General features: G+C 39.5%; 1 protein-coding gene across 2 annotated transcripts in view; it reads left to right on the plus strand.

The window, feature by feature from the left end:
- The window catches only part of ABCA9 (ATP binding cassette subfamily A member 9), a 59,332-nt gene extending 43,033 nt beyond the window's left edge, over positions 1-16,299 (plus strand). For both annotated transcript variants that reach the window (XM_035721583.2, XM_025436504.3), the window contains exons 28-40: positions 1,176-1,244; positions 1,822-1,913; positions 3,114-3,234; positions 3,805-3,922; positions 4,895-4,986; positions 7,211-7,371; positions 7,757-7,832; positions 7,905-7,999; positions 8,689-8,808; positions 9,016-9,156; positions 10,203-10,282; positions 14,996-15,051; positions 15,184-16,299. In XM_035721583.2, the coding sequence (XP_035577476.2) occupies positions 1,176-1,244; positions 1,822-1,913; positions 3,114-3,234; positions 3,805-3,922; positions 4,895-4,986; positions 7,211-7,371; positions 7,757-7,832; positions 7,905-7,999; positions 8,689-8,808; positions 9,016-9,156; positions 10,203-10,282; positions 14,996-15,051; positions 15,184-15,282 (1,320 nt within the window). In that variant the 3' untranslated portion in view covers positions 15,283-16,299. The remainder of the gene's footprint in view (positions 1-1,175; positions 1,245-1,821; positions 1,914-3,113; positions 3,235-3,804; positions 3,923-4,894; positions 4,987-7,210; positions 7,372-7,756; positions 7,833-7,904; positions 8,000-8,688; positions 8,809-9,015; positions 9,157-10,202; positions 10,283-14,995; positions 15,052-15,183) is intronic.
- The last annotated feature ends 10,903 nt before the right edge of the window (positions 16,300-27,202 follow it).

Raw genomic sequence — 27,202 nt, forward strand, 5'->3', positions numbered from 1 at the left:
GCAGTGCTCAAAGACCCCTTGCCCTACTTTCCAAGTGAAGTCAGCAAAGTTGATAGTTTTTCTTATCATAATCTCCTTCTCATATGCGATTCAGGGCAGGTGGAGTTAGGTTCAACCAGGCTTAGTGTTTTTGCCAGGGGAGTCATGGAGCGGTGGTTCTGTATAAGGAGAAATTATAGCAACGGACCATGGATTCTAAGCTAGGGAGTATGAAGTTAAGGAAATGAGGGCATTTATGGACAGTGAGACAGTGGTGAGGTTGGTGGGTTGGAAGGTCACCAACTCCAGATTACAGAGTAAGGATGGTAGAGCAAAAAGCTGAAAAAATTAGACACGGTAGACAGGGCAAAGAGGAAGGGGACTAACATAGATTTTGGATGTGGTACTGTATTTGAAGTGGGTGACTGAGGCACATAGGAGAACAAGATCATTTAAAATAAGGTCCGGGTCCCGGCAAACCATTCAATGCAAAAACATAATCATCTTTTCTAGATGGTGGACAAATGTGATAGAGTTTACCATATCAGCCTAAGATTGCTCAGAAGAAAGTCCTGGGAAATATAGCTCAGGAAATAAAATTGGCTCTTTACTCTTTATTTACTAAAGAGTTGAGAGATGCTTTAAGATGTTTTGTGTATCTAAAGAAAATCATGCATTTATGCATTATGGATGGATATTATGGATATTATGCATCTATTGTAAATCTAATGAAAACTGCAAAACTCCAGGTGAAGATCTTTGTCTTTGTCATGATTATTCTTAAGAGTGGGCGGAGCAGGGGACAGAGCAATGTAATGGTTCCAGGGCTCTTGAGGAAGGAGCACAGATGTAGAGAGAAAGACAGGTAAAAGTTAGGGGTGAAGGTTTGTCTTAAGACAGATCTTGCCCATGGCTTTGATGGGTCCTTCCAGCACCACCCGGGATTCTCCTAGCAGGGTGAATCTGCTGACTCACAGTGTTAAGTATAAAAGCATCTGAGCCTCTAGTCAAGCATAGTCACTAGGTGACTTTGAAAGCGCGGAAGACCCACAGGGCAGTCAGAAATTGACTTTTACCTGATGCACACAAGAGAGAACGCTGGCAAGGTCATTTAATGGACATTAATTTATCTTACATGAGGTGAGATTTACAAACAGAAAAAGGTTCATCTAAATATACTTTTCCTCATTTTATAGATTTCTCCTGACTCCATGGATTATTTAGGAGCTTCAGAACAGCAAATTGTGTTTCTGGCACTGCTAATAGTAAGAATACATTTCCATTTAAATGTTCTTGCATGAGGGGGACACATTTGTATGCTTAACATTAAGTTAAAAAGTTTAATTTGGGCACTTAAAAATCCAACTTTTTTTAAAAGATTATTTATTTACTTATTTATTTACTCATGAGAAACACAGAGAGAGAAAGGCAGAGACACAGGCAGAGAGAGAAGCAGGCTCCATGCCCAATGTGGGACTTGATCCTGAGACTCCAGGGCTCTGGGCCGAAGGGAGACTCTCAACCACTGAGCCACCCGGGTATCATAAAATCCAGCTTTTAAAGCATATCTGAAGCAACACACACACACTGAGTGTGGACCCAAACTCCCAATGGCATGAACAGTCCTGGTACCAACTTACCACAGTCTTGTCTGTTATGGCTTTTCTGAAGAGCAGTGAAGCTAGTGCTGAGAGTTTCATTGAATATTAAATTGTCTTTCAAAATGGTGAAAATGTTATCAGATCTATTTTTGTACATAAGATCAATCTCCTTAAATAAATTCCAATATTAAAGTTGTTTTTATGGTGATTTCTAATATTGATTGTCTTTTTCTCCCCTTAGCCTTACCTTCATTTTTTCATTTTCGTTTTTGTTCTCCGGTGTCTGGAAGTGAACTTTAGGAAGAAATCAATGAGAAAAGATCCTGTGTTCAGGTTGAGAAAATTCCAATAAAATTTCATGTGCTATTTTAATATTCATTGTTTAGAAACATTGTTATATTCTTAAGTTAATTAAGTAAAAATTACTGCACAGGGTTTTTTTTTTTTTAAAGGAATTGTGTAGTATACGAAATTACTAAAATTCATGATACTTTTATGAGCTCACAATCTAGAATGGGAAGCCACATTAGCACATGTGAGACACTGAAAAATTAAGGAATACTATAATTCCACTGACATACTAAAAGAAAGTTATATAGGAAAGGTAAAAGCTTTAAAATAATGGGTAAGTAAAGATAAACAATTGGTAAGTGTAGCCTGTCCAGGAAGGTAGTTTGAGCAAAAGAACAAAAGGTAGTATAAATGCCACCTTCCTGTAGATTTGAGAAGTAGCTAAAAAGAACTTGAAGGTTTGTATTGCAAGGTAATGGATATTTAAATTAAAGCTAAATTTTGGAGGATTTTGGAATAAAGAAGCATAGGGAACATTTTGCAAATTACCTAATGGGAAACAAAGACAGGAATGTTTTAGAAACCTCACCTAACTGACAAGATATGAATCAAGTTCAAGCGTGAAGTAGGTGGTAGAGCAGGAGCGTGACAAGAAGACAGCCATGTTTTAGGAAATCAGCAGACAGCAGTAATTTGGGATGGCATGAAAGAGGGAGATGAAAATCCAGGATGATGAAGGAAAAATTGGATGGGTAGCAGTCGGGAAGGAGTGATTCTGACCCAAATTCCTAAGAAAGGGCGATGCTCACTCACTGGTGATTATGTGTCCTGGATTATCTGGGATGCATCTCTAATTCCAAATGTTTCCATCCATGGTTCTTGCAAAGTCTTTAGAATTCCAAAATGTCTGCCAAAATTCCAGTTCCTAGATGCCTTTCTCATGCAACTGTGCTTCGGAATCTGTGTCCTGTTTTATTTATTCATTTTTTTTAAAAGTCACAATCAACAAGGAAAAGTAAACCCAGGCAAAGAGTGAGGATGATGTAAGAGTAACATCATTTGACTCATCAGTGGAAACCAGGCTGTTTACAAAGCAGATGGCGTAGAGTGGAAAAATGGGGATTATGTTGTACTCACGGTTAATCTGTCCACATCACTGAGAGCAGTCTACAGAAAGCTCATTATTTTGGCTACAAGTTTTTCAACTGGAAATCTGTTATTATTACACTGTTTTGATTTTAGAATTTCTCCAAGAAGCAGCAGTATTTTTCCAAACCCAGAAGAACCCGCAGGAGAGGGTGAAGATGTTGAGGGGGAAAGAAGGAGAACCACAAATGCTGAGACTCTTGCAGATTTTGATGAGGTACAACTACTAAAAACGTTCATCCAAGAAAGGGGGGATACATCCTCATATGAATATTTTGAAAAACACTTTGTGTTTCTTTCATCCTCCCACACATAGCTCATTACTTGATTTCAGTGAATATGCAATGTCTACAAGGATAGGAGAACAAGGCAAATACACACATTGCATGGACACAGGCTTGTTATTTTTTAGGGTTGTTTATCCAAAATCTTTAGCATGGCCAAAAAGGTTACTGCAAGAGGAAAGAGTCCCTCTGAGGGGTGTGTGTGTGTGTGTGTGTGCGAGTGCATGTGTGAGTCTGTGCCTTAACAGTCTTTTTGGTTTGGTGGATGTCTCTATTCCTATCTTCTGAGGAAGGACAAACACCAATCATGCGATATGGTGCAAATGTTATTTCCCTGCATAAATATAGATTGGGAGAGGTCACTTGAAAATGGCAGTTTCTGGGGGAAGGACTTGTCTGAGGCATGATTCTGTACAGGGAAAAATGTAGTTGGAGGCGGTATGGAGCGCTCACTCATTTCCAGGTAAAAATAAAGCCCCCTTGTTATTTACTTGTCTCTACAGAAACCTGTCATCATTGCTAGCTGTCTACGGAAGGAATATGCAGGCAAAAAGAGAAACTGCTTTGCTAAGAGGAAGAAAAAAGTGGCCATAAGAAATGTCTCTTTCTGTGTTAAAAAAGGTTGGAGACAGTTGTTTTATTTTTTTTTTAATTTTTATTTATTTATGATAGTCACACACAGAGAGAGAGAAAGAGAGGCAGAGACACAGGCAGAGGGAGAAGCAGGCTCCATGCACCGGGAGCCCGACGTGGGATTCGATCCCGGGTCTCCAGGATTGCGCCCTGGGCCAAAGGCAGGCGCCAATCCGCCGCACCACCCAGGGATCCCCAAGGCAGTAGTTTTAACTGTTAGCAGAGTGATCTTGACCTCCCGAGATGAGGTCTTTGGGAGGCAGGACTAGTACCTGAATCTGGGGCCCTCTGCTGAAATCATGAGAGGTAGCCAGCTCATCAGCAGGCACGTGATTAAAAGCCTCAGTTACGAAAACAGTGGTGTTTTTCTTTTCTTTGCCTAAAAAGACAGTTATGTCCGTTCTGTTAAAACAGGCAAACAAACAAAAAAAGAACAACAGCAAAAAATAAAATAAATAAATTTTTTTTAAAAAGAAGAAAGAACGAAAAGAAAAGGAGCCAGTCCTTCTGTTAAGAAGGATGATGTAGCTTTTGAAGTAAGATGATTGATTTCCCAACAGGGAACGTACACAGATCAGACTCCCTGGGGCACCGGGGTGCAATCTCCATTCTAACAAACAGCACATTTTGTGGAAGTGTCTGTTAAATGCAACAGACTTTGGAAGCAAGATTTGTTTCAATTCTAGCTCAGCATCTTATTGGCTGGATGACCCTGCACAAGTCACATACCCTCCTTACCCTTCACTTTCTTTGCCTATAAAATGAAGTCAATAACAATGCTTAGGGGTGTGTGTGTGTGTGTGTGTGTGTGTGTGTGTGTGTGTGTGAAGAATAGGTGAAATAATGCATTAGTGCACTAGACACAGAGCTTGACACATAGTGAGCTTTCTAATAGCATTTGCTTTTATGTTTATTGAAATTATTTGAAGTTCTAATTCTGAGCATACCTATTTCTTTCAGGTGAAGTTATAGGGCTCTTAGGACACAACGGAGCTGGTAAAAGTACAACTATTAAGATGATAACTGGAGACACAAATCCAACTGCAGGACAGGTCAGTAAAACACACAGAAACATGGTCATTAATGCTGCCCAATGAAGCACTAAACAGTGAACATTTGATGACAATCTTAAAAAGGCATAAATGATCCTTTCGTATTAATCAATTGTGTTGTGCATTGAAATGAAGAAGATTAAAAATTTCTCCCTTAACAAATAAAAATTTCCTCCTTAATTCCAAAAATAGGTGCTGAAAAGGGTACGTATTGTCTACAACATATGCTTTATTGAATGAAAAGTAATGACATTAACAGGAAATATTTTGTTAAGTGAAGCTAAACATTAGCTTTCTTCATGGTCAGAAATCTTTGTGTTTTTTTTTGTTTGTTTGGTTTTTGTTTTTGTTTTAATTTTTGTTGACTTATGTAGCCTGACGATTTGTTGAATTGAATTGTCAAGATCCAGGATTTATTCAGAAAACAGAGATCATAGATTGGAGAAAAAAATAATGATTGTCTAAATTCCAAATCAAAAACTAGAATGATATATGGATGCCACTTGGCAGTACGCCTAGGCCAAGTTGGATAAAATGATTGACAGAGGTCCACAGGACAGAATGACTGAGCAGAAGCTACAGAAGGTTGAGGGAGGGCAGAGGGAGTGACCATGAAGAGAGGTTGTCTCATGGTGTGGATTGCAACAGAGGTCTCCAAATTATCTTTCCATTTCTACTCTTGCCCACATAGCGACCAGCGGAATCCTTCAAAGACGCAGATGAGATTGTGTCACTATCCTGCTTATCATCCTTCAGTTAGAATTGATCCAAAATCTTTACCATGGCAGAAAAAGGGCCTGTAAGATCTGGGCTCTGCGTATCTCCCACTCACATTGGCCTTTGGTCATCGTCCCTCTGTAGGATCTTTGGGTTTATTTTTCCATTGGCTGGAGTGCTCCTCATTCAGCTTTGTACTTGGTTGCCTCCTTCTCGTCTCCTTGAAATTTACCTCCCCACAAGGACTTTTCCTAACTACACTCGTAGCTACACTGGATCTTTTTCTTATTCTTTATCACATTTATTGCCTTGAAAGCTTTAAGCAGGGGCTATAATTCATCCCCGTATATCTCTATTTGTTTTTATTTTCCATCCCTCTCTCTAGATTGAAAGCTCTGCAAGCCCACATTAACTAGTCCTCTCTTCCTCTGTATTAGGGAAAGGCAATATGGCATTGAAGTCAAGGGTTGGATTCTGAAGGCAGAGTCCAGCTTTAACTGCTGGGGGTAGCTTGTGTGACCTTCTTCAAGTCTCTGAATCTATGCACATGTTAGTTTTCTCCTATGTGAAACAAAAATGATAAAACTACGACCTGAGTCATATAGAGTTCTTCAACACTATATAAATTACTTGATGATGTGCTCGCTTTGGCAGAACATATACTATAAATTACGTGATGAAGTAATTTGTATAAAATAATTTGATCAAATAATTCAAAACACATAAATGCTTAGATTCTAGCACATGGTAAGCCCTGGTACACATTACCTGTTAATATTATCGTATAGCACAATGACTGGTTCATAAAAATAATAAATGCCATTTAGTGGTGCTTATTGGTTGCTCTGTGCTGGACTAGTGCCAAGGACTTTTCATTTATTACCTTAGCTCAGATTTTCTCAAGCTTGGCACTGGTAACGTTTTGGACTGGATTTTTTTTTTTTTTTTGAAAGGACTGTCCTGTGCATTATAGGATGTAGGGTAGCATCCCTGGCCTCTATCCATTCCATCCCAGCAGCACCCAAGTATAACAATCAAAAACATCTCCAGACATTACCAAATGTCTTCTGGAAGGAAGATTGTCCCTAATTGAGAATCTTTGCCCTTTTAAATGCTCGTGATAAACTTGTGGAACAGGTCCTATAATTTAGCTAGTTTAACATTGAGGACACAGAATCCTCAACAAGTGTCTAATCCTTTGAACTCTTGGATCAATGAAGGAGGTCAAACAATGGACAACCAAATAAGCAGCCCTGAATTCAACCAACGTAATGGGCTTGGTAATAAAGGCTAAAATACAATAGAGGGATATGTCAATGTGGAATATCTTCCTTTTGATCTGTTGAGTTTTTACCATCTTTCTCCTCGAGCTAAGTGATCACTTACTTCCCTTTGCACTCTCGGCAGCCATGTGTGTAGGGGGAGTGCATCGCTCAATTATGCACTGATGTGCACATACACATGTACACAAAATTTTGGGCTGAATGTGAGAATTAATTTTTTGTAGGTGATTTTGAAAGGGAACAGTGAAGGAGACTCCCTCAGGTTCTTGGGCTACTGTCCTCAGGAGAACGTGCTGTGGCCCAACCTCTCAGTGAGGGAACATCTGGAGGTGTTTGCTGCCATCAAAGGGCTGAAGAAAGGGGATGCTACAGTCACCATCACACGGTACCTGGGGGGGAGACACACCCTTTCTCTACTGGGGGTGATGTGATAGGAATGATGTTGACACAGAATTAACGAAGGGAGAGATTCTAACCAATGACTTCATGCCTGTGGTTATCAAGAAGCCAGCTGAGTGTTGTGTTCTTGCACACTAAGGCTGGATAGAAAAATTTTATTGATTATCCCTCATATAGAAAGGAGTCATTGAAAAATATGAATTTGCTAGGAAAGATTCATAAAGGATCCTAGGTGGTTTCAATTTTATGATCATTGAGAATACTCTTTTTAAAATGTTTCTGATATAGTGTTTGTTCTGATTTGCCCATCCCCCACTCACAGTCCCCACAGTTTGAGGATGATGTGGATTGACGCACTCTGCTTCCTTCAGGTTGGCGGATGCGCTCAAGCTGCAGGACCAGATGAAGCTGCCCGTGAAGACCTTATCCGAGGGAATAAAGAGGAAGGTAGGAACAGGGCCCGGTGTTACTCTGCGCACCCTGCCTGTCGGTGTCAGACACACTGTCCTCTCGTTCCAGCTGTGCTTTGCACTGAGCATCCTGGGAAACCCATCCGTGGTGCTTCTGGACGAACCATCCACGGGCATGGACCCCGAGGGGCAGCAGCAAATGTGGTGAGGAGGTGTCATGAATAAACTTAAGTGAACTGATTAGTCCTATAACAACTGGTCTTCAAAATCATTGTTTATAAGGCAAAAGACAACACGTTATCAGGAAATGAAATAAGGGGGAAAAATCTGACTCTCCATCACAGCCAATTTTTATTAAGAAGAAAAAGAGAATTCTAACACCCTAATACTTTGAGAATCTTGTTTTTCATCATAGGTCTTCCGGATATGCATGGCCTTTTTTTATAGTCAACCACATCCATCTCTTACTCAGTTTCAATTCCTACAGCATGACCTGATAATGTGGTTCTTATAGAGGAAAAAAAATCCCAAGTTCTTAGGATTCTGAAATCTGCTGTTTTGTACTTTATCATTACTTTCATGCTTTTAAATAAGTGCTTCTCCTTTTCCATCTTTCTTCCCATTGCCCTCTCATACATATCCTTGGAATTCAGCATTTCTAAATACCCCTTTACCCAATATCATCCTCTACATTCAGCCCCAGCCATGTTCTGAATTCAACACTCTGCCCAATAGTTGGGATATTGACATGACTGCCGTGCCTTCAAAAATCCTTTCTTTGTCTAATCTGAATTCACTAGTTGTTGCATGTTTGCCAGTGAAACATGCTTGAAAGTCTTGTCCTCTTACCTTGAGCGTTCCAGCTAGCTAACATTGCCCATGACCTAATGTAGGCAGACGATCCGGGCCACCTTTGGGAACACGGAGAGGGGCGCCCTCCTGACCACCCACTACATGGCAGAGGCCGAGGCCGTGTGTGACCGCGTGGCCATCATGGTGTCGGGAAGGCTGAGGTGGGTGCCCATCCCTGCCCACCCTTGGGCCTCCGTGGGCCAGGAGCAGAAGACATTTCCCCACATGGTGTTATCACTGTCCCCAGCTGAAGTGGCTGGTTGCTTCCCCTCTGCATGGCCCTGGCCTCTCTCTGGAGGCTGAAAATCACCAGGCATAGATTTATCTTTCCCTTCTCTTGCTTAACTTCCTCCTCCTCCTCCCTCCAGATGTATTGGTTCTATCCAACATCTGAAAAGCAGATTTGGCAAAGATTATCTGCTGGAGATGAAGGTGAAGACCCCCACCCAGGTGGAGCCCCTCCACTGTGAAATTCTGAGACTTTTCCCTCAAGCTGCCCGGCAGGAAAGGTAGGCCCAGGTGTTGGTTTTTGTGTCTTCTATTATTCCGTTTTCTATTATTGTGAAGAGAAATAAAAGCCTTACTTGATCATTCTTTTTGGGTTTTTTAACTCTATGGTAATTGTATTTTAATTATTAGAGAAATTATGGTAATTGTGAGTATTTTAATTATTAGAGGAAGGCCCGATTCCAAGGGAATTTCCTTCCATGGGAGGGAAATGAGAGAGCAAAGTACTGATTTGGAAGCTGATTGTTGTAAGGGAATTTGCATTCCTGGCTGCTCGCTCATGGGCCAGGTCCTAACGTGTGCAAGGACCGAGGTCGTCGGGATCCCTTCTAGAGGGTAAAACCATCCCCATTAAATACGATCACTAGTCTAAAACCAAGACCAGGCATCAGTCAATGCTCAGTGAGTGGAGGCTCTTAGCACTTTTATTATTATTGATAATGGCACTTGAGGCTCAGGTCGGTTAGACCACACCAAACCCTAGCAGCAGAGGCAGGAGGCAAACCTAGTGCTTTTGTCTTAAATGCTATTCTCTTCTCACTAAGGAAGAAGGATAATAAGTAATCCTGGGGTGCAGGCTCTGGGGGTTTCCTCTGTGTCTCATTCCTCCTGAGACCAAAAAGGAGCTTAGCTCTGAGAGCCTCCTCATGCTTCTTCTTCAGTAAAATGACTTCTTATTGGTTAAAGAACATTCACTACCTCTGTCCATTGCAATGCATGTGTCTATGCATTGAAATAAATTGTTGGCGATATTGTTGCTGCTGCTTATTTTTTATTTTATTTTATTTTTAAAAAGATTTTATTTATTTATTCATGAGAGACACCAGAGAGAGAGAGGCAGAGACATAGGCAGAGGGAGAAGCAGGCTCCTTGCAGGGCCCCCGATGTGGGACTGAATCCCAGGACCCCAGGATCACGACCTGAGCTAAAGGCAGATGCCCAACCACTGAGCCACCCAGGAGTCCCTGTTGCTGCTTTTTAGATGCACATCCATCAGTGGTTGTCTTCTTGCAACCTGGAGCTCAGCCTCACTCTCTATTCCTCATAGGTACTCCTCCCTGATGGTCTATAAGTTGCCTGTTGAGGACGTGCGACCCTTATCACAGGCTTTCTTCAAATTAGAGATAGGTAAGAGTCACTGTTTAGAGATAAGGACTCCAAGAAACAGAGAAATTCAAATCTTGCATTAAACCAGTATAAGAGGTACACGGACATGAAATTGTGCCATTATACCAGAAATAAAGTATTAAGACTTTTAATCCAGTGCTTCTCAACCACAAGTGATTTGGTGATGTCTGTGGATATCTTTGGTTGTCGTAACTAAGGCTGGAAGTTGGGGAGGGGGGTACGACTGGTATCTTGTGGGTTAAGGCCAAGGATGATGCCAAACATCCTGCAATGCACACAGGTCAGCTCCCTCCCACAGCATAGACGCATCAGACCAAAATGTCCTTTGTGGCAAGGGTGGGAAATCCTGTCCTAATTGAATGAGGCTCTAGAAGGAAGAGACCTTTGGCGTTTGTGACTGGAGTGTCCACAGATTCATACCAAAAAAATTTTTTTTTTAATTTTTATTTGATAGTCAAACAGAGAGAGAGAGAGAGGCAGAGACACAGGCAGAGGGAGAAGCAGGCTCCATGCACCGGGAGCCCGACGTGGGATTCGATCCCGGGTCTCCAGGATCGCGCCCTGGGCCAAAGGCAGGCGCCAAACCGCTGCGCCACCCAGGGATCCCCAAAAAAAAATTTTTTAGCCTGTTTGTACTCTTAGATAGCATTAGATGTTGATGAGGAGGTCCCTCTCTATGGGAGTGGGCTAAGACATAACTCTTTTCCAAACTCTTGGACTGTGATCTTTATGTACTGCATCGATCTATCATGGGCTCTGATTCTACCTATCACCACATATACCAGTGTATGACATCTGATAAAACGCTGCACACACTCCCCTCTTTTTCTTTTTATTAAGTGGGCTCCACACTGGGCGTGTGGAGCCTACTCCACGCCCAGTGTGGGCCCACCATGGAGCTTGAACTCATGACCCTTAGATCAAGACCTAAGCTAAAATCACGAGTCAGATACTCAACCATCTGAGTCACCCAAGAGTCCCTCTCCCCCTCTTCTTCACCTGTGCTTTCTTACTTTCACCTGTCAGTCATTAGAAGCCCCAGACATTCTAGTTCTTAGAGAAATTTTTCTCCTTGAGACAAGGTTACAATTGCCGGAGATAGCTTCTTTTCACTTCTTCCTTCTGCCGGTCACCTTTGCTCTATGGGCCATTTCTCACCGTGGCCATCCTGGCCTAGTGACCAATTTTGCATCACCCTAGGGAGAAGCATTCCTACAACAGACTCGGATCAGCATGAAGTGTTTTACAAACAGTTAGGAGAAGGGAGGGAGATGTTCCAGGAAGGCTGCCTCCCTAATGTACAGGGGAGTCTTTTCTTAAGAGCCTTCTTTTTTTTTTTTAATAATAAATTTATTTTTTATTGGTGTTCAATTTGCCAACATACAGAACAACACCCAGTGCTCATCCAATCAAGTGCCCCCCTCAGTGCCCGTCACCCACTCACCCCCACCCCCGCCCTCCTCCCCTTCCACCACCCCTAGTTCGTTTCCCAGAGTTAGGAGTCTTGATGTTCTGTCTCCCTTTCTGATATTTCCTACCCATTTCTTCTCCCTTCCCTTCTATTCCCTTTCACTATTTTTTATATTCCCCAAATGAATAAGACCATATAATGTTTGTCCTTCTCCGATTGACTTATTTCACTCAGCATAATACCCTCCAGTTCCATCCACGTTGAAGCAAATGGTGGGTATTTATAATTTCTAATGGCTGAGTAATATTCCATTGTATACATAGACCACATCTCCTTTATCCATTCATCTTTCGGTGGACACCGAGGCTCCTTCCACAGTTTGGCTATTGTGGACATTGCTGCTAGAAACATCGGGGTGCAGGTGTCCCGGCATTTCACTGCATCTGTATATTTGGGTAAATCTCCAGCAGTGCAATTGCTGGATCATAGGGCAGATCGATTTTTAACTCTTTGAGGAACCTCCACACAGTTTTCCAGAGTGGCTGCACCAGTTCACATTCCCACCAACAGTGCAGGAGGGTTCCCCTTTCTCCACATCCTCTCCAACATGTGTTGTTTCCTGTCTTGTTAATTTGCCCCATTCTCACTGGTATGAGGTGGGATCTCATTGTGGTTTTGATTTGTATTTCCCTGATGGCAAGTGATGCAGAGCATTTTCTCATGTGCATGTTGGCCATGTCTATGTCTTCCTCTGTGAGATTTCTGTTCATGTCTTTTGCCCATTTCATGATTGGATTGTTTGTTTCTTTGGTGTTGAGTTTAATAAGTTCTTTATGGATCTTGGAAACTAGCCCTTTATCTGATAAGTCATTTGCAAATATCTTCTCCCATTCTGTAGGTTGTCTTTGAGTTTTGTTGACTGTATCCTTTGCTGTGCAAAAGCTTCTTATCTTGATGAAGTCCCAATAGTTCATTTTTGCTTTTGTTTCTTTTACCTTCATGGATGTATCTTGCAAGAGGTTACTGTGGCCGAGATCAAAATAGGTGTTGCCTGTGTTCTCCTCTAGGATTTTGATGGACTCTTGTCTGACATTTAGATCTTTCATCCATTTTGAGTTTATCTTTGTGTATGGTGCAAGGGAGTGGTCTAGTTTCATTCTTCTGCACGTGGCTGTCCAATTTTCCCAGCACCATTTATTGAAGAGACTGTCCTTTTTCCAGTGGGTAGTCTTTCCTGCTTTGTCGACTATCAGTTGACCATAGAGTTGAGGACCCATTTCTGGGTTCTCTATTCTGTTCCACTGATCTATGTGTCTGTTTTTGTGCCAGTACCACACTGTCTTGATGACCACAGCTTTATAGTACAACCTGAAATCCGGCATTGTGATGCCCCTGGCTCTGGTTTTCTTTTTCAATATTCCCCTGGCTATTTGGGGTCTTTTCTGATTCCACACAAATCTTAAAATAATTTGTTCTAACTCTCTGAAGAAAGTCCATGGTATTTTGATAGGGATTGCATTAAATGTGTAAATTGCCCTGAGTAACATTGACATTTTCACAATATTAACTCTGCCAATCCAGCCTTCTAATGTTTCTGCTTTTAAACATGTTCCCTCCCATTCAGATTCCTTCTGTTGTGTTTCACTTGCTAAAACTAAAGTTCTGCTTTCTGTTATCACAGTTTTCTGCCCCACTGTTGTTGGAAATATAACTTAGCAATTCTTTTCCCCCTTCCAAATGTTAAATTAGACACAGTTACATTCTCAGTGATAATGCCTTTATTAAGTAGGCTCAGCAGTGTACAAGCACAACGCATGTCCCATGAACATTCTTTTGACCATTCCTTAGACTCATGCTCCCATAGCATCAGATCACTTTAGGGTATTGCAACCTGCAACAGAACTCTGGCCTCGCGTGCTCACTCCAGGTCAGAGTTGCTTAATATCTGGAAACTTGGATCTAAGGAGGCCAGAGGGATGGTTTTATCTTCCTTCTTATCTCATACCCTTCTCTGTGCATATGCTGATGTTTTGAGCCTCCCCAGTATGGAGTGTAAGGGGAGAGAAAAAGAGAAAATTTGACAGCTAAGCTAGATTTGATCATTAGAGCCATACTATGGCATCAGGGCCTCCTGTGCAGAGATGAAATCCTTGAAGACTCCCTCTCCCCTCCCATCTGTAACTTCTGACTACAGCTTTCACTCTGGGGTGGGTGATGTCTTCTTCTCTTGGTCTCTTGGTCTCTTGCAGCCCCTGGGCCACTTCTTGGAATCCCCATACCTTTCCAAGAGATCTCTTAGAGTACCTCCTGTTGGATCCAGCGTCTTTGCCTCTCCAAACTCTGAAAGTACAGAGCCATCACCGTCCATAATTTTTTATGTGTTCCAAGACATGAGTCAAGGACACAATCCCATTTCCCCAGATTGCAGGCCAATCCCACCAATTCCTCTGGCCACAGAGAGGAGAAAGGAAAAGCAATCTGATAATTGCCCACAAGAAACCTCTCTGTTCATTATTTTCTTCCTTTTATGGATCTGCATGTTTGAGATCTTAATCACAGTCCACATTGATAATAAATGGTAAACGGAAAGTAGGATAATTCAACCAAGTTTGGTTTATGCAGGGACCGTTTGCAAAGGGGCAAGGAGCAGTGTGATCACCCAAGACTAGAAACAGCAGAAGTGTTGCTATTCTTAGGTCCAAAGGGATTAAGAGAGGATGCAGTGGTTAGAACCCGGGAGCAGAATCATGTAGAATCTGCGACCCTGTGAGAAGAAGTGACTTTCAATCAAGGGACAAAGCTGATGTCAGGGTGGGCAGGAAGGCATAAAGGCCTTGACCTCCCTCTGCTCTGTCCCTCCTCATGAGCTCACTGGTGAAAACCATCAGAAAAAGCTTCTTAAGTCAGCCAGTGGAGCAAAGAGCCGAGCAGAGCAGAGTGAAGGCAGATGTGGAGGGGGACATGCTAGTGTTCTAGCGCAGAGGGAACTGTCTCCCCACTGACCCTGCATAGGTGGTCTGGAACCTCACACTGCTTTCCTCTTGTGTGCCCCTCCCTAAACTCCAAGACAACGGAGAGAATTTCCATCCTGTTACAAGACCACATGGAGAATTTACCTTTCCGTATTTAGTATGGGCGCTGCCCAAGCCAGCACATGTCTTTCCATAGTTAGTCTGAGAATACTTATTACCTTATCTTTTATAGTTAAAATCTGTTTGTATGTTTTGTATATCACTTGGTAAAACTCTCCAAGTTTAAAAAAAAAATAGATGAACTCCTAACGTATGTCTGTCCTTCTGCAGTTAAACAGAGCTTCGATTTGGAGGAGTACAGCCTCTCCCAGTCCACCCTGGAGCAGGTGGGTCAGCGGTAGGGACCCTGTGTCATCCGTGGAACATTCATGTACAACATGTGCATGCGCTTTGCACTCACTTGCCAGCAAGAGGGGGCAGCGTGACATCCCTGTCTCTCTCTGTCTTGCCCCTCTCAGGTTTTCCTGGAGCTCTCCAAGGAGCAGGAGCTGGATGACTTTGATGAAGAACTTGACCCTTCAGTCAAGTGGAAGCTCCTCCCACAGGAAGACCCTTGAAGCCCCAAGCTCCTCCCACAAAGAGACCCTGGAAGCTCCAAATACTCTGTTTCTTTTGAATCTTATGCCTCTTTTTAAAGACAATATTTTCTGTCATAAATATATCTTATCTCAGATATGATACAAAATGCTTCTGACACCCATGTCACCTTTTTTCTCAATAATACGACACCTGCAAGGACTAAGGAGTAAAGTCAGTGAGAACAGTCACGACAGTGGACCATGGGGCCTCTGTACGGGCAACTAAATCCCGCATGTCATACAGTAGTAAATAAAAAATGCATTTATTATAGAATGTTTGGGTTTCTGAAGATGATACAGACATTCTCTAATTTTCTTTTTCTGAACATTAAAATATTGACTCTTTCCTTATCCCGTTGAATTAAGTGCATAAGTATAAAGTTAAGACCTAATCCTGGTTTTAGGGGAATAGGAGGCCTTGATTGCAGCAGCACAGTAGTTGCTTTTCTTTTTTTGAAGTTTTTATTTAAATCCCAGTTAGTAAAAAAAAATTAAAAAATTAAAAAAATAAATCCCAGTTAGTCAACATATAGTGTCATATTACTTCATGTGTCCAATACAATGACACACACTTCCGTACAACACCCGGCGCTCATCACAAATATTTGCTTTCTGTAATTCAAGGTTTGTTTGGTTTTTGGTTTTTGGTTTTTGTTTTGTTTTGATTTGTTTGCTTATTTGTGATACACAACTTTTTCTTTTCTGTCTTTTTTTTCACATTTTAATATTGTACAGTCTATGTTTTGTCTGTCGTGATTATAAAGGCAATTTGAAACCTGTTAAAATAAGTAATTTCAGCAAGAATTTGAGTAATCAATTAAAAATGACGTATCTTACAATTTTAAAATATATTTCTCATTTTATATGTTTTCTTGTGCTGCAAGGATCTATTCTTATGCAGACTTTAATTTCTCATTGTTTATGTATGTTATGACCTCTCCAACTGATGATCCTGTAAACACCTTAAAATCAGTGCAATATACTTGTATACTCTTATTTAGGTGAGTTTTTTGTTGTTCTTGCTACTATTATTGTTGTTAGCTGTTATGGACTGAATTGTATTCCCCCAAAATTCCTATGTTAAAGCTCTGAACTCCAGTGTGGCTGTATTTGGAGAGAGATCAAACCTTTAAGGAGATAATAAGGTTCAATGAGGTCATAATATTGAGGCCTTAATCCAATAGCACTGGTATCTTTACAAAAAAGGGGACAGACACCACATCCCTCTATGCATTCACAGGGAATAGATCACATGAGGACACGGTGAGGTGGCTATCTGGAAGCCAGAAAAAGGGACGTCACCAGAAACCACATTTTCTGGCACCTGTCCTGGGAGTCCCCATTTGGAGATGAGCTTCCCTACAGAGTAACCTGGACTATTCAGGATGGAACCATGAAACACACACCTATACACCAACACAAAACCAAAAAATGAAACTCCTTTGACAAAGTGGTATCAAGCTACTAAGATTACAGACATTGTGGGATTGTTTGTTACAACAGACAGTCAATATTATGTTAACTAACACAGGTGCCAGGAAAGGGGTGGGGAAAAACCCTGAAGTAAATATTTCTTGATTGGACCACACTGATGCAATTGCCATAGACCTTTGAACTATTCTAAGCTGCCTGTCCCCAATCCTTGCCTGCATCAGCTCTACAAGTGTGACCGTTTCTTCACTTTCAACCCATCTGTGCCACACCATCCTCAAAGTATAGCCCAATAACAGTAACTTCCAACCCAAGACATAATGCCTTTGGATGAGTCTACCCTTTGTTGTATTGTAAAAAAAAACAAGAAAGGATAACCTAACTTAGAAATACAAAGTTATATTGAGTGAATTTTTGGAGTATTTGAAGTAGAAAGTAAGAATAATTTATTCTAAGGGCTTAATAAATGAAAATATTGCAGTGATGATGAATAAATAATTTTAATGATATGGGGTTTATTTTTCTCATACTAGATGTGCTTTTCTCAACAGTGGCACTGTTGATACTTTGTACCAGACAATTCTTTGTTGGGGAAGGGAGAAAGGAGAGGCTGTACTATATATTGTAGAATATTCAATGGCAATCCTGGTCTCTACCCACTAGATGCCAGTAGCAATCTCCACCTGAGTGTGACAATCAAAAATATCTCTAGGCATTTTCTAAATCACCCCCTTGCATTATATGTCTTTAAACCAACTGCTTGGGGCAGCCCGGGTGGCTCAGCAGTTTAGTGCCGCCTTCGGCCCAGGGCCTGATCCTGGAGACCCGGGATCGAGTCCCACATCTGGCTCCCTGCATGGAGACTACTTTTCCCTCTGCCTGCGTCTCTGCCCCCCCCCCCCTCTGTGTCTCTCATTAATAAATAAATTTTAAAAATAAAATAAAATAAACCAACTGCTTGGTAATTTTATCATCTTGGAGCCAAGTAAAAAATGAATTAAAGACAGTGGATTTCTTCATTTGGGGGTTTTGATGCCTTGCATTAAATACTTTGGACTAAACTAGAAAAATTGTTATTTTTGAAGAAATCTAGGGACTTCAAAATAAAAATGGTCAATACTACATTTTAAAATTTGCAGGCATTAGAGTAACTTCTGTTTGAAGTTCATGTCTCTGTACTTTATAAAGAGAGTCCAAGTTTCAGTAATGTGTTACACAATGGTCTGTGAATTATTTCAGTGAGGGAAAATTAAGAATTTAGCAAGCTGGTGTATCCTGAACAGTAGAACCTCTGAAAAATCAAGTGAGGCAAAGAGTCTTGAAAGCTTACGAGGTTTGGTGTATTTTTATTTTTATTTTTTTAATTTATTTTTTATTGGTGTTTAATTTGCCAACATATAGAATAACACCCAGTGCTCATCCCATCAAGTGCCCCCCTCAGTGCCCGTCATCCAGTCACCACCCCCCACCCACCTCCCTTTCTACTACCCCTAGTTCATTTCCCAGAATTAGGAGTCTCTCATGTTCTGTCTCCCTTTCTGATATTTCCCACTCATTTTTTCTCCTTTTCCTTTTATTCCCTTTCACTAATTTTTATATTCCCCAAATGAATGAGACCATATAATGTTTGTCCTTCTCCGATTGACTTATGTCACTCAGCATAATACCCTCCAGTTCCATCTATGTCGAAGCAAATGGTGGGTATTTGTCGTTTCTAATGGCTGAGGAATATTCCATTGTATACATAGACCACATCTTCTTTATCCATTCATCTTTCAATGGACACCGAGGCTCCTTCCACAGTTTGGCTATTGTGGACATTGCTGCTAGAAACATCGGGGTGCAGGTGTCCCGGCATTTCACTGCATCTGTATATTTGGGTAAATCTCCAGCAGTGCAATTGCTGGATCATAGGGCAGATCGATTTTTAACTCTTTGAGGAACCTCCACACAGTTTTCCAGAGTGGCTGCACCAGTTCACATTCCCACCAACAGTGTAAGAGGGTTCCCCTTTCTCCACATCCTCTCCAACATGTGTTGTTTCCTGTCTTGTTAATTTTCCCCATTCTCATTGGTGTGAGGTGGGATCTCATTGTGGTTTTGATTTGTATTTCCCTGATGGCCAGGGATGCGGAGCATTTTCCCATGTGCTTGTTGGCCATGTCTATGTCTTCCTCTGTGAGATTTCTCTTCATGTCTTTTGCCCATTTCATGATTGGATTGTTTGTTTCTTTGCTGTTGAGTTTAATAAGTTCTTTATAGATCTTGGAAACTAGCCCTGTATCTGATAGGTCATTTGCAAATATCTTCTCCCATTCTGTAGGTTGTCTTTTAGTTTTGTTGACTGTTTCTTTTGCTGTGCAGAAGTTTCTTATCTTGATGAAATCCCAATAGTTCATTTTTGCTTTTGTTTCGCTTGCCTTCATGGATGTATCTTGCAAGAAGTTACTGTGGCCAGGTTCAAAAAGGGTGTTGCCTGTATTCTCCTCTAGGAGTTTGATGGACTCTTGTCTCACATTTAGATCTTTCATCCATTTTGAGTTTATCTTTGTGTATGGTGCAAGGGAGTGGTCTAGTTTCATTCTTCTGCATGTGGATGTTCAATTTTCCCAGCACCATTTATTGAAGAGACTGTCTTTCTTCCAGTGGATAGTCTTTCCTCCTTTGTCGAATACTAGTTGATCATAAAGTTGAGGGTCCACTTCTGGATTCTCTATTCTGTTCCATTGATCTATGTGTCTGTTTTTGTGCCAGTACCACACTGTCTTGATGACCACAGCTTTATAGTACAACCTGAAATCTGGCATTGTGATGCCCCCAGCTATGGTTTTCTTAATATTTCCCTGGCTATTCGGGGTCTTTTCTGATTCCACACAAATCTTAAAACAATTTGTTCCAAATCTCTGAAGAAAGTCAATGGTATTTTGATAGGGATTGCATTAAATGTGTAAATTGCCCTGGGTAACATTGATATTTTCACAATCTTAATTCTTCCAATCCATGAGCATGGAATATTTTTCCATCTCTTTGTGTCTTCCTCAATTTCTTTCAGAAGTGTTCTGTAGTTTTTAGGGTATAGATCCTTTATCTCTTTGGTTAGGTTTATTTCTAGGTATCTTATGCTTTTGGGTGCAATTGTAAATGGGATTGACTCCTTAATTTCTCTTTCTTCAGTCTCATTGTTAGTGTATAGAAATGCCACTGACTTCTGGGCATTTTGTATCCTGCCACACTGCCAAATTGCTATATGAGTTCTAGCAATCTTGGGGTGGAGTCTTTGGGTTTTCTATGTACAGTATCATGTCACCTGCGAAGAGGGAGAGTTTGACTCCTTCCTTGCCAATTTGAATGCCTTTAATGTCTTTTTGTTGTCTTATTGCTAAGGCTAGGACTTCCAGTACTATGTTGAATAGCAGTGGTGAGAGTGGACATCCCTGTCTTGTTCCTGATCTTAGGTGAAAGGCTCCCAGTGTTTCTCCATTGAGAATGATATTCACTGTTGGCTTTTCGTAGATGGCTTTTAAGATGTTGAGGAATGTTCCCTCTATCACTAACTACACTCTGAAGAGTTTTGATCAAGAATGGATGCTGTATTTTGTCAAATACTTTCTCTATTGAGAAAAAAATCTATTGAGAGGATCATATGGTTCTTGTTTTTTCTCTTGCTGATATGATGAATCACATTGATTGTTTTACAAGTGTTGAACCAGCCTTGCACCCTGGGGATAAATCCCACTTGGTCATGGTGAATAATCTTCTTAATGTATTGTTGTATCCTATTGGCTAGTATCTTGTTGAGAATTTTTGCGTCCATGTTCATCAAGGATATTGGTCTATAATTCTCCTTTTTGGTGGGGTCTTTGTCTGGTTTTGGAATCTAGGTGATGCTGACCTCATAGAACAAGTTTGGAAGTATTCCATCTCTTTCTATCTTTCTGAACAGCTTTAGTAGAATAGGTACGGTTTCTTCTTTAAATGTTTGATAGAATTCTCCCAGGGAAGCCATCTGGCCCTGGCCTTTGGTGTCTTGGGAGGTTTTTGATGACTGCTTCAATTTCCTCCCTGGTTATTGGCCTGTTCAGGTTTTCTATTTCTTCCTGTCCCAGTTTTGGTAGTTTGTGGTTTTCCAGAAATGCGTCCATTTCTTCAAGATTGCCTAATTTATTGGTGTATAGCTGCTCATAATATGTTTTTAAAATCGTTTGTATTTCCTTGGTGTTGGTAGTGGTCTCTCCTTTTTCATTCATGATTTTATTAATTTGAGTCTTTTCTCTCTTCTTTTTAATAAGGCTGGCTAATGGTTTATCTATCTTTGTTTGGTGTATTTTTAAATGTGTTTCTCCAGGTATAGATGGAAAGTTTTTCCTTTGTGGTGTTCTAATAGGTAAATTTTGAGGCAGACACATCACCTCACATGGAAAAATATCCTTAATCAGCACCAACTCCTCACCAAGAGTTTAGAAGTACATTTTAATCAGCAATACAGATTAATAGCAAAATTCTGAGCTGAAAATGACCTCAGGGAACGTACTGTCTTTGCTTATTTTACACATGTAGCAACTGACAGATTACATTACTTGCTCAGAGCATTCAGAGAATTTTATCTCAGGTCATAAATTTTTGTAGACTTATTTTTTGAAAATGCAGTATAGGATGAAAAACTCACTTTTAGTATTTCTAATTATCTAGAATGAAACAGGATTGTAATTATAGGTTGGATTATGGTTTGTGACTCTTTCCTCACAATTGTACATCAAGTATATTATAACTTGATTGGCTACAAGAAAATTCTAAGATCAGATTACTTTGGATTTTCAATCTCTTCTGTGTATTTCATGCTACTCTTGAACTACATTCTCTAGTTTTCACAAACTGACAACATTAAGCAAAGGAGAAGTAGAAAAACTTTGATATTAACAAATTTTTAAGGTGAAATCTTGAGTTCAGAAAGTGATGGGCTGGAAATAGTGAAAAAAAAAAACACTATTCTAGAAAAAATATATGGAAACTTAAGCAAAAATATTCCTATCACTTAGTGCTGATTTTATATTGTCCTTCTCATCACTCGTTTCTAGCTATTGAAACTCATGTGTATACTACCACTTTATTTGAATGCCTTGCTGTATATTTGCTTACTTTCTATTTTCAAACTCTGTCCTAGCAATTCTCTGTCATTTATTTAGATGATCAAAAGAGAACTTATGATTTCAAGGCCCATACCTACTTTGACCTACCTTCCACCCCTAAGCAACTCTGTCCCCTTTATCATTTGAGCCATATTCACTGGCCAGATTTCCCCCTTACAACCATGACCTCTCATTACACCCATTCTAAACTCCCACACCTGGGCCCCTGAACTTCCATCTGTGAGACTGAGCACTGCCAGAGAAAATCAGTTAACTTATTTACCAAATGCAAGAGGATAGTGTGTATGTTTATTTTGTTTACATCCGGCAACATACTGTAGACTCAATATTCTTGGAGAATCAAGACATGCAAAAAAATTTCATGTATTAACGTTGTTTTGGCTTTGAAAAATAAACTCCAGATTCTTTTAAAAATTAGTCTCACATACATTTTTCTCAACCAGGACTTTGATTAAAATTTGCACCTATTACTCTAATTTGAAATCTTTCTCAATACCCTAGACTATAGGTATTCTATGTTGCTGATTAGAAGACTGGTATTCTTAAAGCTCAACTGAACAGATGCCACATTTATAAAACAAACAAAAAAACATGTTCTGCTTCCACCCAAGGGAAGATCTAGAGCACATGGGATTTTAGAAACACCCCTAGAGCTCCATATGCTATAGGTCAGACCTGTTGCTACAGTATCACTATTCTACTACCATGAGATATGAAGGAAACAATCCACATGAAGATAGTCATTAGAATACTTTCTTAAATACAAAAATGGGTTATGTGAGGTTGCAGAAATGTTCAAGTTCTATAAAACCTTCTAAAGCATATTCCCACAATCTTACCTATTTCTTTCACCAGAAACCAACCATGCTTTAAATAGCATTGCCTGATTGTACCATATACAGTGCTTGAGGATGGTGTCTATGGCAAAAAGCACTCCTCATCAGGGAAGATTACACAGGAGATACATATGTATAAATATATATAATATATTTTATATTATATAAAAATTTATAATATTAATATTAGTTTTTAAATATAATATAATATTAAATATCATATATTAAATTTATAAATAATATATAATTTTATATATATTTTATATATAATATGATTATATATTTTAATGATATATAATTTATAATATTAATAATAATCTATTAATATAATGTGATATATATCAAGTTTATAAATAATATAATAATATAATTATAATTATATATAATATAATTATTATATATAATAATATATAAATATAAATAAGAATTTAATTAATTTAAATAATATAATTTATATGAAATATATATTTATACATATGTATATATCATATTCTGGCTCATATTACATGATATTTGCATCTCCAGTTTTGCTACTAACAAAGACTCCAAAATAGTAAATACTATTTCTCTCCACCCTCAGTTTCTCTTTCCCATGCATGCTTAATCTGATTGTCTTTAGTATGTCTGCTCAACTCAGATTAGAATCACTTGCTTTATAAATCATACCATTTCGATTCTCCCAGATGATCAATGACAAGAAGTGTAGGGAGGCAGGGGTGCCTGGGTGGCTCAGTCGATTGAGTGACCACTCTTGGTTTCTACTTGGGTCATGATCTTGTGGTCATGGGATCAAGCCCCACATTGGACTCCACATTCAGTGCAGTCTGCTTCAAATTCTCTCTCCCTTCCCCTCTGCCCCATTTGCAGTTTCTCTCTTTCTCTCTCTCTCTTTCTCTCAAATAAATAAAATTCTTAAATAAAAAAAAAAGCTTAGGGACACAGAGTAATAGGTTATGGGTTTTGAATCTAGCTAAAATGAATCAAAATCTCAATTTCAGGGAGAGAATTTCCATCCCCTCAATATCACAGCTTTTCCATGGTAACATCCATTCATGCGTTGAATCAACTTCTGATTGTAATGAAACATCTCCTCTTGTGTATTATGAACAGAAGAGATGGAACCAGAATTCCATAAGCAATAACAAGGATGACGGTAATTGGAAATTCCACAGAGAGTTAAGGTATATGCTGGAGCTTCTTTCTTATAAGCCACAGTGATAAAGACAGTAAATGATGTCAGGCTCTGATAGAATAAATTATAGTTATGAAGGAATATTCAGAACATCAGGATTAAATACTGAAGGAATAAGAAGATTCATTACTGTAATGTTTCCAAGATTCTTCTTGTCCAAATGTTTGTAAGATGTAAAGATTTGGAAGATGTGGAAAGGTGTATTAGAGCACATTTGGCTGCAATATCAAATCATCCCCAAAGAGTATAGTGGCTCAAACAAACGAGATTACTCTTCCTCACAAAAGAATGCCAGGTGGCTGTGCCTCGCCAGTGGGTATCTTTCTTCGAGCGGTGATTTAGAGAAGTAGACCCATCCACCTGTTGGCCTTGTCAACTGCTCTGGAATCCAGGGAAAGAAGGTCCATTGAGAAATACCAATTTACAAAAGCTTGACTCAAAACTGGCTCCTCTCACTCCTGCTCGCATTTCCTTGTCAAGGTCTTGACAAGTTTCATGGCTACATGCAACTACAGGGAAACTGTGAAAAGGGGTACAAGTATGTGTTCAGGAAAGAAAAGGGAAAAAACAACAGCAATAGCAACAAATGCACAAAAATGCCTTTTAGTGAAGAGCTAACACCGTCAATGATGAAGGTTTATATCCCAGAGGAGACAGGAAGATTTTTTTAAAAAAGCATAAAGGAATTATCTTTCAAAATTTCTTATAAATCTCTGTAATTAAGACAGTGTGTCAGGGTGCCTGGCTGGCTCATTCAGTTAGGAGTCCAGCTCTTGGTTTTGACTCAGGTCAGGACCCTGATCAGGGTGGTGAGATTGAGTCCTGTGTTGGGCTCCATGCTCAGCAGGGAGTCTACTCAAGATTCTCTTTCTCTCTCTCTCTCTCCCTCTCCTCTTTCCCCCACTCATGCTTGTCCTGTCCCTTTCTAAAATTAATAAGTCTTAAAAAACAAAGACACTGTGGAAGGAATATATAAAAGGATTCAAAATATGAATATAAAACCTGAGAGGGAAATACACACACAAAAAAAGTCCATGAAGAAAGAAACAAGTAAGTGGTGTTGTGACAATTAGTTTGATCAATATAAAAGAAAAAAGTTAGATCCCCACCTTCTGCCTCACATAAAAAACAACGTGTAGGTGGATTTGAGAGAAAATGTGACAAATAAGCCTTCAGAAATATTAGGAAGAAATGTAGAAGAATGTATTTTGACTTCCGGAAAGGAAAGTGTTCCTAAAACAGGACAGACACAGACACACAATCATAGAGTAAAAATTACAATGTTCAATCATAACAGAATTAAAACCTCGAAACAACAAAAGAAATGAAAAACACAATTAAGATTAAGAAAGTAGAAGAGCTGGTAAATATGTAAAGTTGTCTGAAATAAACAAAACAGAAAAAAAGAATGTTCTGAATAAAGAACTCCTAAAAATATATTAGTTTTAAAATCCAAATAGGAGAGTGAGCAGGTAATACAAAAGGATAATTCACAAAAGAAGAAATCTAAGTGAGAAGATACTCCTTTGAAAGGCAAAGAACTACAGCCTCGAAGAGCAATGCAATAATTTTGGGCAGTATTTCAGATGGACAGAGAGAATGGCAATACTCAGCATTGCAGCAGGTGTAGGAAAATAGATTCTCATATAGTTCAGGTGGGAAAACACATACGTTCACATCCAACAATTCTGCAATTCCTCTTCCAGGCACATCACCCAGACATATTCTCTCACATGTGCGTAAAAGGTCTATGTTATTCTTGGTGAAATCCTTATGTTGTCAAAAGTCACAGAATCATCCAAGTTTCAAAATCTGGTAAGTTTTCTATTTCGACACTGCAGTGTTTTCAAAGAAAGAAAGTAAGATTATGTTTTCCTCACAGGGAAAAGGGAATTTGACAGTTTCCCCACACCAAATTACCATAAATAAAATCACCTCAAAGAATTAACAAAGTACCCCTTAAATTGTGTTGGATAAATCAGTTTCTGAAGATTGATATTTACCAATGTATTAAAGTGGCTAAATAATATGGAAAATCTAAATTAGATTGCAGATGTGTTAATATGTATTTATGGAAACAAGAGACAGGTACTCATTATTGCTTATTTGTTTAAAGAGAGAGAGAGGGAGAAAGTGTATGCGAGTGGGGCAGGGAGAGGGAGAGGGAGAATCATAGGCAGGCTCCATACCCAGTGCAGAGCCTGATGTGGAGCTTGATCTCACAACTTTGGGATCATGACCTGAGCCAAAATCAAGAGTCAGTCGCTTAATCAACTGAGCCACCCAGGCATCCCTGACAGGTACTCATTTTTAGAAATACTCTATTGAGAAAGAATCTGGGTATAAGGGGTGAAGGGATGGAGTGCAGCAGAGAAGCACCTGTATGCTAAATTTGAATTTCAGAGATTCTAAGCAGTTAATTAGAAATGTAGAATCATCAGGCTATGACTTGTTTGCAGGATATTTCTTTTTATTCAGATGTTAAATTTATTTTCCCTTCTCTTTTTCTTTCTTATGAAACAGGCCAAAATAGTTAAAAGAGGGATAAGTATGAATCAACAAACATTGTCAAGAACTTTCTTGAGAAAAAGAGAATGAAACAAGACACTTTAATGGGATGACTCAGGATCTATGTTGCTTCATATTTTTGACAGCAAAATAAATCTCCCCTCAGTAGCAAGTTTCTTTGTACTTGCCTCCTGAAGGACAAAGCCACATCTTTATAAACAGAAGCAGAAGTCCATTAATTATAGGCTAAAAATAATAAAGCAGGTCAGCAATCAAGGATTCAACAAATATTTCAAAAGCCTTTGATGGCACTTTTCCTTTTACTAGTGTATTCCACTCATTAGAAGATTAAGGTAGTTTAAAAAGAGTGGGGAGGGGTGCCTGGGTGGCTTAGTTGGTTAAGTATCTGACTCTTAATCTCAGCTCAGCTCGTGAGTTCAAGCTCCGTGTTGGGTTCCATGCTGGGTGTGGAGATTACTTTAAAAAGAAGAAGATTAAGATAGAAATAAAGAACATATTATGAATGATGAACATATTAACCAATATATATAGGTAAGAGAGATTTTCTTTTTTTTTTCTTAGATTTTCATTTTTGGATCTCTTTCCCTTTGAAAGAAGCATTTGGGTTCTTGAGAAAACAGTAGAGAATTTGGAAAATTGATAAAATATTAAGAAGAAAAATCCCATTAGTTCTTATAATCTTACCGTCTTCAACATCAGATAGGTACAGAGCCAGGTAGCCTTTGCTAACTGAATTGGGGTTGTATTGAATATATATTGTTAAT

Source organism: Canis lupus, chromosome 9 (assembly GCF_003254725.2).
Source record: "Canis lupus dingo isolate Sandy chromosome 9, ASM325472v2, whole genome shotgun sequence".
Taxonomy (NCBI): Eukaryota; Metazoa; Chordata; class Mammalia; order Carnivora; family Canidae; genus Canis; species Canis lupus.